Here is a 13716-nt window from a genome sequence, read left to right on the forward strand (position 1 = left end):
TGGACAGAATAAACTGAACAAAAAAAAATAAAATAATATAAAACATACAAAAAGAAAAAAGGTAGAGGGCCCTCTGTTATTATCGGTTATCTTATTGCAGGATAAATGAGCTTAGCGAAAAAACCCTTTGTTGAAAATATAAATAGGTCAAAAGCTTAACCTGAGCTTTTGTTTATTGCGTAAAAAAATAAATAAATAAAAATTAAAACACCTCAACTGTAGCTCAGGCTACACTATACCACCTCACGTTGTTACAGGCCGTTGCGCTGTGCCTGTTTGCTTTTTTTTAAATGCTTTGCCCTCCACAAGACTATATAGCCCACGACAGCCAAATAATAATGAATCATTTCATAAATAATGGGTTTAGGGGCTTATCGGGAATGAAGAGGCCGCTGCCGCGCGCTTATCTCACTCGGCCACATTGCGGCCTGTGTTCCGCTCCCCATACTGAGGGAGCGCACTGGATGCGGCGAGGAATAACTCAGCTACACACATACACATACACACATATAGACACGCACACACATACACACACTACTCCACAACTGGTAGAGAGAAGAAAAAAAAAGAAAAACCTCAGACATGGATGACCCACTCACAAAATGGCTCCACTTACACAGTAACATCAACAACACGGCTGGAACGGTAAGTCCCCCCAAAAACACCTCTTCATTTAAACCAGCGCATTTTTCGCTCTGTACGCGGTAATTTGAGCGCGTTCGTCTTGGTTTTATTGATGTAATGAGCGACATTTTTAGCCTATATTTTCTGCTATTGTCCGATCGGATGGTTGGAGTCTACGGCATGAAATAACGGATGCGAGGCCTGCTGGAGAATTCCCAGAAATTATGGTGCGTTTTCTTTTTTCTTTTTTTTTAATTCTCCGTCTGCCGTTCGTTTGAAAGGAAAAACATTTCCAGGAAATTTATCAAATGATTTACGTCTGAAACACCTGAAACTGGTCATTGTGGGGGAACTCCTGATGTTCGGCGTTAACACCAGCACTATATGGCCTTACCCTCGATAAAACAAAAAAAAAAAATTAGACAACCTGCTCTGAATTCTTTGCGCGAGAAAACGATCCCGTTCGAGCATTTTTTGGACTATTATTTCTCATTTGCAAAGGGAGGAAGGAAAACAGAAAGGCGGATTTTTATTTTTCTTAATTTTTTAACTTCGACGAATAGTGGTCATTATCAACCTTCCTTTTAGCCCTCGCATCCACAGCTTTCCTCCACGGTAGTTTTACATTTAACAGCAGCGAAAATGATGCTTTTCATATCCGATCTTATAATTAACGCGGACATCTAACGTCCCTGTAAGATATAGGCGTAACGCCTTAACTGTAGCCCAGTGAAGGCCATGCAAGCGTTTGATAAGAGCTTCATAATAACAACAAAACAAACAGGCGCAGACAAGACTCCTAATAAAATAAATAAAATAAGGGGTTACACCTGCAGCTGTAAATTAAATGGTGACAAAATAATCAACTGTGGAAATGTCATAAAATGTCCAGTGAGCCCTGAAAAGAATTCATCGTGTTTCCATTTAGCTTGAAAACACTTTCACCTTCGATAGTTTGAGAAATAATGGTTTGACTCTGGAAAACTGCAGATGTTTGAATGTGATGGTCATAGAGTGTCGAGTTATTTCTTTGTCATGGAACAATATCACAGGAAAATCGGTGGCCTTTTCTTATTCGGTTTGGAAAATGTCGAATAAAATGTATCACCTGAGGGGGGGAAATAATTTAACTGCTAATTCAATTTGCTAATTTAAGCTTTACAGCATTCATATAATTTACAGTTTAAGAACAGTACTTTGAATAAGGATAAGAGCCAGAATAATAGCTCGGTGATGATGTTTCATTGTTAATTTTCTTTAGGCTTGCGTGGACAGCAAATGCGTGGTTATATCTGACGTTTTGCCACAAACGATGCACTGAACTATGGATTAATCGAGGGAAATCTCATTTAGGACGTAGTGGACTAGCGAGTGGTGACGGCATAAAAATGATGGAAAAGCGGCAACAGGAGCTTTGTCCCGAAAGTCCCGATGCAGGGTCCGGTCCTAATAAACGGGAGGACTCCGCCATCATCTCCAGACAGAACGGATGCAAGGAGGACGGGGAGCCGAGGAGAGAGGAGGGGGAGGAGGAAGAAGAGGAGGAGGATGAGGAGGAGGAGAGGGGAGGGAGCTTCAAGGGGGTTGAGGAGACGGATGACGTTCCTCTGCAGAACTCGAACAACGGGACCAGCATCAGCATCATCATCAACGGCGTTGCCAAGGAAACTGCCTCTCACAACGCCCTTGACCTGAAAAGGGAAGTGCCGGTGATCGAGCTCTCCAGGAGGGACGCTATAAAAGCGGTGCAACAGAGGACTGAGAGCCATTTGGTGCCGATCACGGAACTTCGCAGACCTCCACCGCTGCCGCTGCCGCCGCCGCAACGAGACGACGCTCGAATGGTCCAACTGAGCCCAAACGCGTTCCCTGTCCCAGCGCGGGCGATGCTCTACAACCTGGCACAGCCTCTCGCCGCCATCAACAGGTAAAGGCTGAGTGAGAAAAAGAAGGGGGAAAAATCAAAACAAAAAACATACAGTTTCATGAATGCACATAGAAAGTTTGATGGTTATTAGACCCAATTATGCCTTTCTGTAAAAGGACAGGGGACAAGATGCTTATTGTATTACTGAGGTTACGTTATGTTTACATTATTGAGCATGTGCATATGTGACAGATAATGTGTGTGCTTGTGTGTTTGTGTGTGTGTGTCCTGCTGCAATGAGTGGAGAGCATTAAGATCTTTTAGAAGCAGTGAAGGAAACTGTGTACAGTGGAATTCATGTGACCTCATGTGCCTGTGCACCTTTTGTCTCCTTTCTGTTGACATAGTCTCGGAGGAGAGTCGGAGCAGTACAGCATGTACCCCAGCAACAGGGTAAAGCGCCGCCCGGCGCCTTATGAGGTTGAACTCGACGAGGGTAGGCGCATTTTAGATCTTTATAAGTATGGTAAGATGCACTTCTGCCGTGTCCTCCTTCTGCCAGTTTAGTCCCCCCCCCCCAAACGTCCCTTCTCCATCACCATTGTCATTCATTCACTGACATGGAGCTATACCGTACCTAATCTGAGTCTCGCAGAAGATGCCTTGCCAAAGGAAAATTCAGAAAGGGCTTCACCCATGAAGAATAAATGCATCATAATTCACGGGGCTAAATAAATGCTAATCTGAATGTCAAATACATGTACCTGCATGCCATTAAAGTAAACCCTTTTCAGGTGGATTTGGGGTTTATTTCATTTGAAACATCCTTTCCACTGCTGCCCACTCACTGCCACGTACAGGGGTGGAGGATGGGGGTGCTCCTGCCTCCATGCCAAGGTTTTACTGCAGAGTGGGCTGAAGGATTAAGATAGACTGGGTGTGTTCCAAGGGCAACAATAGCTTAGAAGACACCATTGTTGAAGGGTGAGAGGATGTGACTACCTGCAGTGAAGCATTTTACTATGACTAACTAAATAAAAAATATCTAGAATGTCAAATAGGGAGCACACAGGCTCCCTGACAACCTTCAAGGAGTTTGGCATGCCACACCAACCATTTCACTTGTATCACATATGGCACACATCTGATCCATCAGCTAAAAAATATCTGTGGCCATATACGGAGGACAATTTTAAAAGTTACTGCTTTAGAATTTGTTGAAGTTTGTTATTTTCATCCTGTACTTTCTCTCAAATAAATGTTTTGCCTCTCCCGCTGCTTCTTCTCCCACTCTTACTTTTGCGCTTGTGTTGATTTATCATTTTACAAACCATATTTTCTGCTTCAGCTCTGCATTTCATTGGTTTTTTTGCAAATGTGTTGGTGCCTTGTCTCCTTACTCTCCCCTTTTCTTGTCTTTTTCTCCTTCTTTCCATTCTGCTAGCTGGCCAGCCAAAGATTGTACGTCGCATCTTCACAAACAGTCGTGAACGTTGGCGGCAGCAGAATGTAAATGGGGCATTTGCAGAGCTTCGTAAACTCATTCCCACCCACCCTCCCGACAAGAAGCTGAGCAAAAACGAGATACTGCGGCTCGCTATGAAGTACATCAGTTTCCTCTCCAACCTCCTCGAGGATCAGGATGGTGGGAGGAATGTTGGCAGCACAACTGATGGGGACACAGGGCTGTTGGTTGGGGTTGCCGCCCACGAGGGGGGCCCTCAGGGTGGACCGCACCAGGACACAGTAGTGGGCTTAGCCAGGGATGATCTTTTGGAGACAATGTCGCCAGGCTCCAGCTGCGGAAGCCTACCTGATGGCGATGCTGAAGGCAGTCCTGAAAGCTTCATGGAGGACCAGGACTCGCCTCCAGCTCCAAGGACTCTAGCAACATCTCGCGGACCCCCACTTCATCTAGCTACTAGGGATCTGAGGCGCAATGGACGCCCGTTAGATAACTCCAGTCGCCGATGATGCTGACGCCAACAAACAACAACACAGCACCTGAGAGTGAAATGGAGGAACTAAAAAAAAAAAAAAAAGAGGCGGACACACTCAGACCCTGTTATTTTTGAGTCATCAGTGTAGAAAGGAGAATTAAGCTCCGCATATTGAGATAGTGCTGTCCAAAATGGATGACGAGTGTGTTCTCGTCTCCACGCTGAACAGCTTGGTTGAATTTAAGACTTGTAAATTCTGCATGTCTCATGTCTTTGACAGACCTGCGGATTTCAGTGCTTTGAAAGCTCCAAAGACTGGATATCCTTACACAAAAGAAACGCCCCAATATATGAAAGAAAGAGCAAAGAAACAAAAACTAATAATAATCAGGCAATCGTCACTCAAACGACAAGCGTCTTATTCTGAGGATCAATGTTTTACTGATGTAACTATTAATTACAATATGACGCCACTGGAATTGATCCACCTTGCTTGCACGGCGCCGAAAGTAACAAGCACACCAGGAAATTTATCCTCGTCAAGTTCGGTGTTTTAATTTAAAGACACAAAGGAAAATTTGCCTCATTCTGAGGCCATAAAAACACTGAGTGGACCCTAATTGTACCCATGCGATTCGTATGCATTGTAAATAGCATATAAATTTCCACTGCACAATGTAATAATAGTGACTCAAATTCAAGTCATGTGGATTAAGATGTACCATAGTGTGTTTGTCAGTGGGTTTACTAGCAAAATTGTCTTTTGGGAGACAGGATGACAAGAAGGAGGAGAAATTAGATGAACTAAAAAAAAGGAAAGAAAAAAGAAGTAAAGCAAGCGACTGAACATATAAGTACATCAATTGTGGTACAATTGACTTCTGTTACACTTTGGTGATGAGAAAATGTCACCAAATATGTCAGCAGACAGCAGAAAACAATCACACTGCCTGGAATGAATATATCTATTTGAAATTGCTGTGGAGGTACAAGACATGCAGTGTACAAAGTGTGGGTCACATGAAATCACGACATGACTCATGCAGTCCTTTTTTATATGAATGTTGCAGTGTTTTGTTTTGCTTGTTTGGGTTTTTTTTAACTGTAAAGCAGTTGTAGTTTAGTAAGGTACACAAATAAATCCCTTCATTGCCATATTCTACACTTACATGTACAGACGACACATTAAAACACACACGCGCACACACACATCCACAAAGTTGCACATCCATGACTTTAGAGTATATGAAAATGACTTACACTGATTTCCCGGAGATGGGCTTTGTCACCAAATATTGGTATTGACCACTGATAGCTTACTGTTGATACGCATACGATACTGCTTTATGTAATTGTTCTTATTTTGTACACTTTTGTACAGGTGTGGTTACAGATTCTCTCCGCTAGCATTTTAAGTGGGATTCATTGAAGAAAAAGGAAACAAAAAAACACAATAATCAGAATTAAAGATGAATTAGTATGACATTACTATTATTGTCATGTCGGATTTAAACATCTTGCAAAACTAATAATATTGCAAATTCTTCTGAGCACAGCAGTCGTATACTGAAGCAGTCTCAGATCGTGACAGCCATCCTGCAAGCCAATTCTAACCTCAACAGCAGTTCCAGCTTCTCCAACCTTAACCCTTACTCTCCTTTGAAACTTGTCTTCATTTTAGAAGTTAATGATGCACTTAATGGAGACGTGCCTTTTGTTCTCTTAAGGAAAGGAAATGCCAATAATCTGAGTGTATAAACAGATTTAGGGCCCCGCAACGTGACTAATATCTGGATCGCACACATGCGCAAACAGACACACGCACACCATCACCACACAGTGTTAATATCATAAGAACACCAGCAGTTTTCTGACAAAGACACTTATGTATTGCTCACTGTTGTTGCTTTTTCAGCAGGACCTAGTAGCCTATATTGGTACCTTTGGTAACTATGGTATTTTATGAATTGCAGTAAAGGGACATTGTACGTTTGGTAATGACATATTTGTTGTATTATAGCTGTATCTATAAATATATCCAATGTTAAATTGATGAATTTTATATTAAAAAAATGAATAAAACAAACAGAGGAAAAGTCTTGTATATTTGATCTCACTCAAACATGCTGTGGGTCGACTGCAGTGCATTTCAAGTCAGCTTAGTTCATACGGTAGTCTTGTGGCCCTTCTCATACTATGTGAAATATTTCCCAAATTTTACACCATATTTAAGAGTTGCATAACCTCAGTGATTAATTCCTATAATGACATTCCTCGCAGCTGTTTCCCACCATATCTGCTCGGTTTATAGCTAAACCCAGCCCTCCTCAGAGAAACTCCTCCAATGAATGCTGGAATCCTCTCTTCCTCCCACCAAGTGACAACTTCCTGTGGAGGTTAACATGGCTCGGTGACCTTCAGGATATCCTGCCATTGTGAAAGTGGTTTTGACAGCCTTCACTGCATTCGTTTGTCTGCTGCTATGTCTGTACACACTGTGAAACAGCCACACTGATCAAGACTCCACCGCCCATAAATTCTTTACTTATTGAAGTTATGCTCCGCAGCCTGTGTTCATTAATAAAAAAGAAATTAGCTCTGTAGGTGTAGCTTAAGCACTTTTTTTTAGACTGCTTCCCTATATCCCATAAGTTTTCACAGAGGACTGTGCCACCGCTGCTACAACAGAATCAGCACTTAGACATTTCTGAAAGCTATAATTGCTTCCAGAGAGCATCAGAGACATCCAGGTGTTTGGAGACCTCTCCTGCGCTGTGCTCTGGCTGTGCTGGGACTCCGCGGAGGGGCTCTCTGGGTTAGTGCCTGCCAAACATTTACCTGCTCCACTGTTCCTAACTCTCCAAAAAGACACAGACTCACAAATGAGAGGGATACAGGGAGTGTACAGGGATTGAAAGAGAGCGAATGAGAGGAAGATTGTTGCGGGTGTGTGTTCATGTGTTTGTGTTTGTGAGAGCAGCGTTGTGTGTATGCTTATGCCCACTGCATGGATCTGTGTGTGTGTGAGAGAGAGAGCTGCTGTGCGTGTGTGTGTGTGTGTGTGTTTATCAGCTCAGTGCAGATGGGTGGCAGAGTGGCTCTTGCTGCCAAATGATTCAGTATGCTAATGAGTTGTTATCTGTAGTGCTGCAGGAACAATATACTGTCTTTCTCACAGTGGGAATCCAGCCTGTTGGGAGCAGATTACACTGCACACACCGCCAAGGTAGTTATTTATATTTTCACACAGAGTAGTAGGAAAATACATAAATGCAAACACACACACACACACACACACACACACACACACACACACACTTATGCACACATATCCGCAGATAGGCCTATAAACAAACAAGCAAAATAACATTTAACAAACGCACACACACCACCATCAACATGAACAGCAGCATGAATAAGGTGGAACTTTGACAGAAATATACATCCTTCACCAGTAGATGGAGATGTTATTCTGGGCTTTCCTCTTTAACAGGTTTCCCTTCAATATTCCTCATAAAAGTAAACATATTGTGCTCGCATAATTAAAGTTGACATCAAATTAATTCATAATATTCCAGTCAGTTTTCCAAGCTTTTCCAGTGAGGGATATTTCTACCTTCACCACTTCCTGTCTAGAGGTTCCTGTACAGGGAACAGGCTGTTGCTAAGCATGCCTAATACTACTTAAATGAAAGCAGCTATTGTTTGTACTTCATTTCTGTCACATCCAATTTGAGGGAGTTGCACCGGAGACTATTTTTATCAAGTTCGATAGCATCAGCATCAGTGACTCATTATTATAAAGCTGTCATTTACTCTTTAATTCACTGTTATAATTAGGTAGAAAGAAAAAAAACATGTCAGTTTAACTCGAGTTCTTCAAATGTCAATCTGGTAAGGATAAGGAGATTTACTGTATTATAAATTTTTGTATTTCCAAACTAGGTCTAAGGTTCTTAGTAATTCTAAGGTTCTTCATTTTGGCCAAACATTAATGTTTCTTGATTGCTAACTGAATCTGGTGGTGTTTTATCAGGATGAAATTAAAAGAAAATTAAAAAAAACAAAGAGGGGGGAAGTTTTGGTGTGGAAAATTCGAACCTTGTCTGAACAATTTAAATGTTTTTGTATTTAAATGTTATTTGAATAATCACTGGTGATCAGCTACACAAATACTACATAATTCTTTCCAAAGTTTTCACAATTGTATTTACAGTTGTATATAAATATGATTTAACTCAATTTAGTGTTGATGATAGACCTGAAAAAAAAAAAAAACATTACCTGCCTCCTAAATTTTTTATGAAAGACACCAGAGAAAAAAAATGCTGCCTTAAAATTCGGACATCAGTGTAAATAGAACTCCTCTGTGTCTACTATGATACGGTGTTTTAGATTATAGTAACTGTTTATCTTCCTACAGGCAGCGGTCTTGGTTGAGTGTACAACCTGAAATATAAATCCCCCTTAGGAAGCACATGTTCTCCAGAGTAAATCAAAGTGTTACGCAGATTTGTAAATGAATACACACACTAAGTACTTTTTTTTAAATTAAATAGCATTGAAGAGTGAAAATAACTTCTCAGGTATATGTCCAATTTTAAAGCTTTGTTGTAATATAAGACTCAAAGTAGGAGAAAGCCCTGAAGAATATGATTTTTTTTATAGTTTTTATAAATTAAAATGATTTAAATCTCATTTATTTGTCTCAATCCCAATGAAATGTTGATACTTAGATACACTGATCATTATAACTCTCAGATTGATTTTCACACTTCAGTCAGGTAATCTGAGGATACATTTCTGTGAAAATTGTTGCACAAGTTAGGTGTTCAATATGTGACATTATTAGTATCTAAAACTTTATCTTGCTTATAGGTTTTGTTGTATGTGTATGTGTATCATATGTGCTTAAAAATATGTGACTGTGCCTAATTACAACCTTGCATAAAGAAAAGCATTTAAAAACCAGTTAATGCAGCTCCCCTGCCTCCTACATTTAACGAATACGTCACAACATAAAAAGAGCATCTCAGTGCGGCTGAGTGTATACTGAATGTACTGAATGTAATTTATCTTCAGAATGAATTGCTGCTGTATAAAAGTAAATGAGTTATTATCGGCTATAATCTGGTGAGAGGTCCTGACTCTTTAATGTCTAATGAGATATAGTATTTGTAAAAGTCAATTCTATTTTTCATTGTGCAGTGTGGGAGCATTAGAGTATAATTTATGGTGCAGCTTGATCTACTGCAGAGGGTTATCATCTCTGCTCAGGACTAAGGTGTATGTCGTTATGGGCGTGTAATATCGATTATGTATGTATACATACATGTATATATAATGTGTTTTTTAAATCATATCACTTTCTGTGTTGCAGTGAATCTTAATCATCCAGACTTTTCCCCCTTGTTGTATATCGTTGCCATACTGTGCAGTTTTTTCAATAACATCATGATAGAGGTATCACTTTCAATCTTTATCTGAAATGTTTGTGGGACCATTATGTTTTTCTAGCCTACTGTCTTTGTGTATTAATCTCCAGAGCTTCTTTCCAAAAATTGAACACCTTGCGCCCTCTAGTGGTAAACAAATGCAATATGTCATTTATTTAAATTATGTCCAAATAATACAAATGGTTCACTGGCGTTGAGCTTTTCCCTTCTCATTGCAATGGCAAATAGCTTTTAAATGAGTGTATAAAGCTGTTTTTGTGTAAATACAACCCAAGGGTCATCAGTTTCAAGCAGAGTCATTTTTAATGCAGTGTTACAAAGAGCTGAAATGTTGCATACAGAAGGTTAATCAGGCCTCACCCGTCTCCAGGTACAGCAAGGCAAGCAAAGCATTTGGTTTGATTAGCATGGGAGCTAGCGGATACTGAGCAGCAGTGTTTAGCTGAATCACATTAAAATGACAGAGCAGTGCAAAAGGCTGAAAGTTGCAGAGTCTGCGAGAGGCTCAAATCAGAGCTCAGTCAAGGATGCATTCACAGGTTTGTCAGCTCAGTAGGTTTGATCTTTATGTCTGGGTAAAGCAAGAAGCCAGAGAACGTGCTGTCATCTTCACTGCTGGAGTAAACTCCATTCCAGTCTCTCAGTGTCTCCAGCCAGACCTGGTCACCTTCGTTCAGCGGCAGCAGCGCGAGATTAGATGCCTGATCGATGTCTTGGCCATACAGAGAGTCTCTTGTCCGTAGCTTCCGCATTCCATTAACCACCAGGGCAGCACGCACAGGCCGGTTGCGCACAGTGATGTGATAGCTGAATAGGTAGACCCCGGGGTATGTGACGTTGAACTTATTGAGTCCCGGGTCCCAGTGTCCCTCCCCATTGTAAAACACCTTATCAAACTTCACAGGCAGGCCCGGTGGAGGGAAGGAGCGGCTGGGGAACAAACCTACACTGAAGGCAGATCGAACCTGAACGGCACTCTCACCTGGAGGTCCTTTGGGACCCCGAGGCCCACGAGGACCTCTAGGTCCCTTCTCTCCCCTCAACCCTGCCAGTCCCCTCCCACCTGGGAGGCCTCTAGGTCCAGTATCACCCTTCCCTCCTGGAGGCCCTGGCTCCCCCCTTTCTCCCTTTGCACCGTCAGCTCCATTCAGTCCTGGGGGGCCCATCTCACCTCTTAGACCTGGGGGTCCATGATCACCTTTCTCTCCTTTCTCACCTGGTAAACACTCACTTGGCTGCCCTTGTTCACCTTTCTGACCCTTTGACCCAGGAATCCCTGGGGGACCCATCAGCCCTTCTGGGCCAGGGATGCCTTTAGTCCCATTCAGGCCAGGCTCTCCTCTTTCTCCTGGGTCTCCTTTTAGACCAGGGAAGCCACGTTCACCTTTTTCTCCTTTAGGGCCTGGATCACCTGTGTGTGAGGGGTGCATGTTTATTTAGGAAGCAAGGTTTTGATTTAAAATATGTTATTATGTACCTCAATGCACTTTGATGAACAATAACTATAAATGACTTTTACACATGTGTAGCCAGGTTCTTGCAGGAAACTACACACCCTTTTCTCCAGGTTTTCCTGGGATACCAGGGGTACCAGGTAGACCTGCAGGTCCTGGATCACCTTTTTCACCTGCAGCAGTTTTGATAAATAAAGCGTAGAAAATGACATCCAAAAAGTATTTATACAAAACAGTGTTTTGCACAAAAGGAGAGAGAGACACAGAGAGAGAAACCGAGAGACATTCAAGAACTCTCCTGCTGTTAAGCCCCGTTGTACCTATGTCGCCATTGAGTCCATTGGCTCCAGGTAATCCTGCTGGTCCTGGAGGTCCTCTGGGCCCTGTTTCTCCCTTCTCTCCTGGCAACCCTGACAACACATGAGAGTAAAAGAATAAAATCTTTGACTTAAACAGTAATTTCTCCGACAATAAAAAAAGTTCAAATCCATCTCACCCGGAATGCCCCTCTCGCCTGGTGGCCCCGGTGGCCCTCTTTCTCCCATAGGCCCTACGGGACCTTTTTCTGGCGGACAGCACTCACAGAAGTTGAAGAAGCATTCGTTGTAGTCAAGGGTAAAGTTTGAAAGGGTGTTCCCGGGGGGCACTATGGCATCAGTGTGAAATTCAGTGGGGTATGTGTCAATGGAGTATGTCGTGCTATCTGTAGAGGGCAGGGAATATGCATCCATCATAACGTCAGTTGTTTCCTCAGTGTTCAGGCTGTTTGTAGGGGATGGGGTCGTTGTCGTGGTTCGTCCATATCGTCCACCTCCACCACCGCTGGCCCCAGTTCGAGGTGGCTTCTTGGTGCTCTGGGGTTTGGGCCAGCGTGTGGTTCTGGCACCAGCTGCCAGCATGGCCATGAGGGCCATGCAGAGAGTGGTCAGCACAACAGCCCGAAAGGGTGGCATATTGACGGCTGGGCAAAATAATCTAATGGAAGAATTCAGGCAAAACGGGTGAAGCACTGATCATTTGCATCACAGACAAATAGCACAGAGGGCATCTTACCTGTTGATGACACTTGATTCTTCACTCCGTCCTTCAGAACAAGTGGCCGGTGCAATTTTTCTTCCTTCCTTTTATTGCCCTGATTCTCCAGCTTATGTACCTCTAAGCCAATGACAGAACAAGGGACAGAAAACTCTGGGGTTATTGGGTGGCAGGTGGGCTGGCAGCAACAGATTACATGACTCCTGAGGGATATGAACTAAAGCAGATTGTTGTACAAGGCAAGAGTTTATTTCTTTGTGATACTGGATATGAATCCAGGGCCCAGGAGTGTGCAAACTGCCTAGGTGTTGCTCACACACATGCTTGCTTTGTACAGAAACAGGAGACAATGTAAAGTTACAAAGACAGATACACAGTCAAAGAACATGCCTACATACACTGACTGTTTATACACAAAAACATACACATTGTTGGTAATGAATACCGTTTCATACGAGAGTTACCAAGTGCAGTACCAAGTGAGAGTTGTCAACTCACTACACCATTTGGCAGCACCTCAAAGCAAACAGATCACCAGATACAGTGGGACAAGGATCAGTGTCCTAAAACAGGCACCAGTAATCTAACTAGTCATCTCCTTGATCTAAAAGTAAACCCAGTAAATCAAGTACACCTCACGGAAACCTGGCACCAGTGAACCGAGCTTCACATCTCTCAAAACTTGTGCTGGATGTTGTTTCAGTTTTTACAAAGTAAAAAAATAAATAAATGAATTAAATGAATAAATAAAAAGGAGGAGCTCATTAGTAGACATCCTGGCAAATTCTATGACTGCACCACAAAAACTTTTATTTTATATGAAATTATTTGCTGTAAGATTGAAACAAAAGCACAACTAAGAGGTTAGGTCTGATTACCTTAAGCATGCTCCTTAATCTGAAAAAAAAAAAAATGCAGCCGGACTTTCTTGTAATGTTTTAAAGCGATATTGAGCAATAATTCTCTCAGCTTTCTGAAGGTTTTTCAAACTTTTTCTCTGGACATTGGCTGTTTTTACACTAATTTACAGTGCAGCCCTTGAACCCTACTATTTTAGCCACCTTACACTGACCTTTGAATCGCTTAAGCATAAGAAAGGCACTTAACTCAAGGGATGAGCCGGTGTTGTGTGTCTATATAATAAAAGTTTGTTACCAGCAACCTGTCACAAAAACACATAATGTGTTCCCATTTCTTTAGTGGAATCTACACAAAATGCCAAAGATAAGTTTGAAAGGCCTAACATAGTTCAAATTGTTTTAAGAAGGAAGGCTTCCTGGACTCAAAACACTCCCATTTTAGGTGGACTTTTTAAGGAATACATGTACACTAAGATATCC

General features: G+C 42.0%; 2 protein-coding genes across 5 annotated transcripts; one reads left to right on the top strand and one right to left on the bottom strand.

Annotated features, from left to right (window-relative positions):
- Positions 1–361: 361 nt before the first annotated feature.
- tal1 (T-cell acute lymphocytic leukemia 1) lies at positions 362–6517 on the top strand. Of its 4 annotated transcripts, none has more exons than XM_013269013.3 (4): positions 362–645; positions 1886–2551; positions 2899–3017; positions 3936–6517. In XM_013269013.3, exons 1-4 carry the CDS (start codon positions 587–589, stop codon positions 4463–4465), a joined length of 1374 nt encoding a protein of 457 aa, XP_013124467.1. In that variant the 5' UTR covers positions 362–586; the 3' UTR covers positions 4466–6517. The 4 variants fall into 4 exon arrangements, with proteins under 4 accessions (XP_013124467.1, XP_005476332.1, XP_013124470.1 ...); XM_005476275.4 differs by having other exon boundaries at positions 1978–2551; XM_013269016.3 differs by having other exon boundaries at positions 368–645; positions 2899–2987.
- Positions 6518–10183: 3666 nt separating this feature from the next.
- On the bottom strand, positions 10184–12485 carry otol1a (otolin 1a). The gene is made up of 5 exons (XM_003438154.5): positions 12395–12485; positions 11838–12316; positions 11662–11751; positions 11443–11514; positions 10184–11298 (listed from the first exon to the last, which is right to left on the bottom strand). The coding sequence occupies exons 2-5, from the start codon at positions 12292–12294 to the stop codon at positions 10421–10423; spliced, it is 1497 nt and encodes a 498-aa protein (XP_003438202.1). The 5' UTR covers positions 12295–12316; positions 12395–12485; the 3' UTR covers positions 10184–10420.
- Between the last annotated feature and the right edge of the window lie 1231 nt (positions 12486–13716).

This window comes from Oreochromis niloticus, linkage group LG18, assembly GCF_001858045.2.
Source record: "Oreochromis niloticus isolate F11D_XX linkage group LG18, O_niloticus_UMD_NMBU, whole genome shotgun sequence".
Taxonomy (NCBI): Eukaryota; Metazoa; Chordata; class Actinopteri; order Cichliformes; family Cichlidae; genus Oreochromis; species Oreochromis niloticus.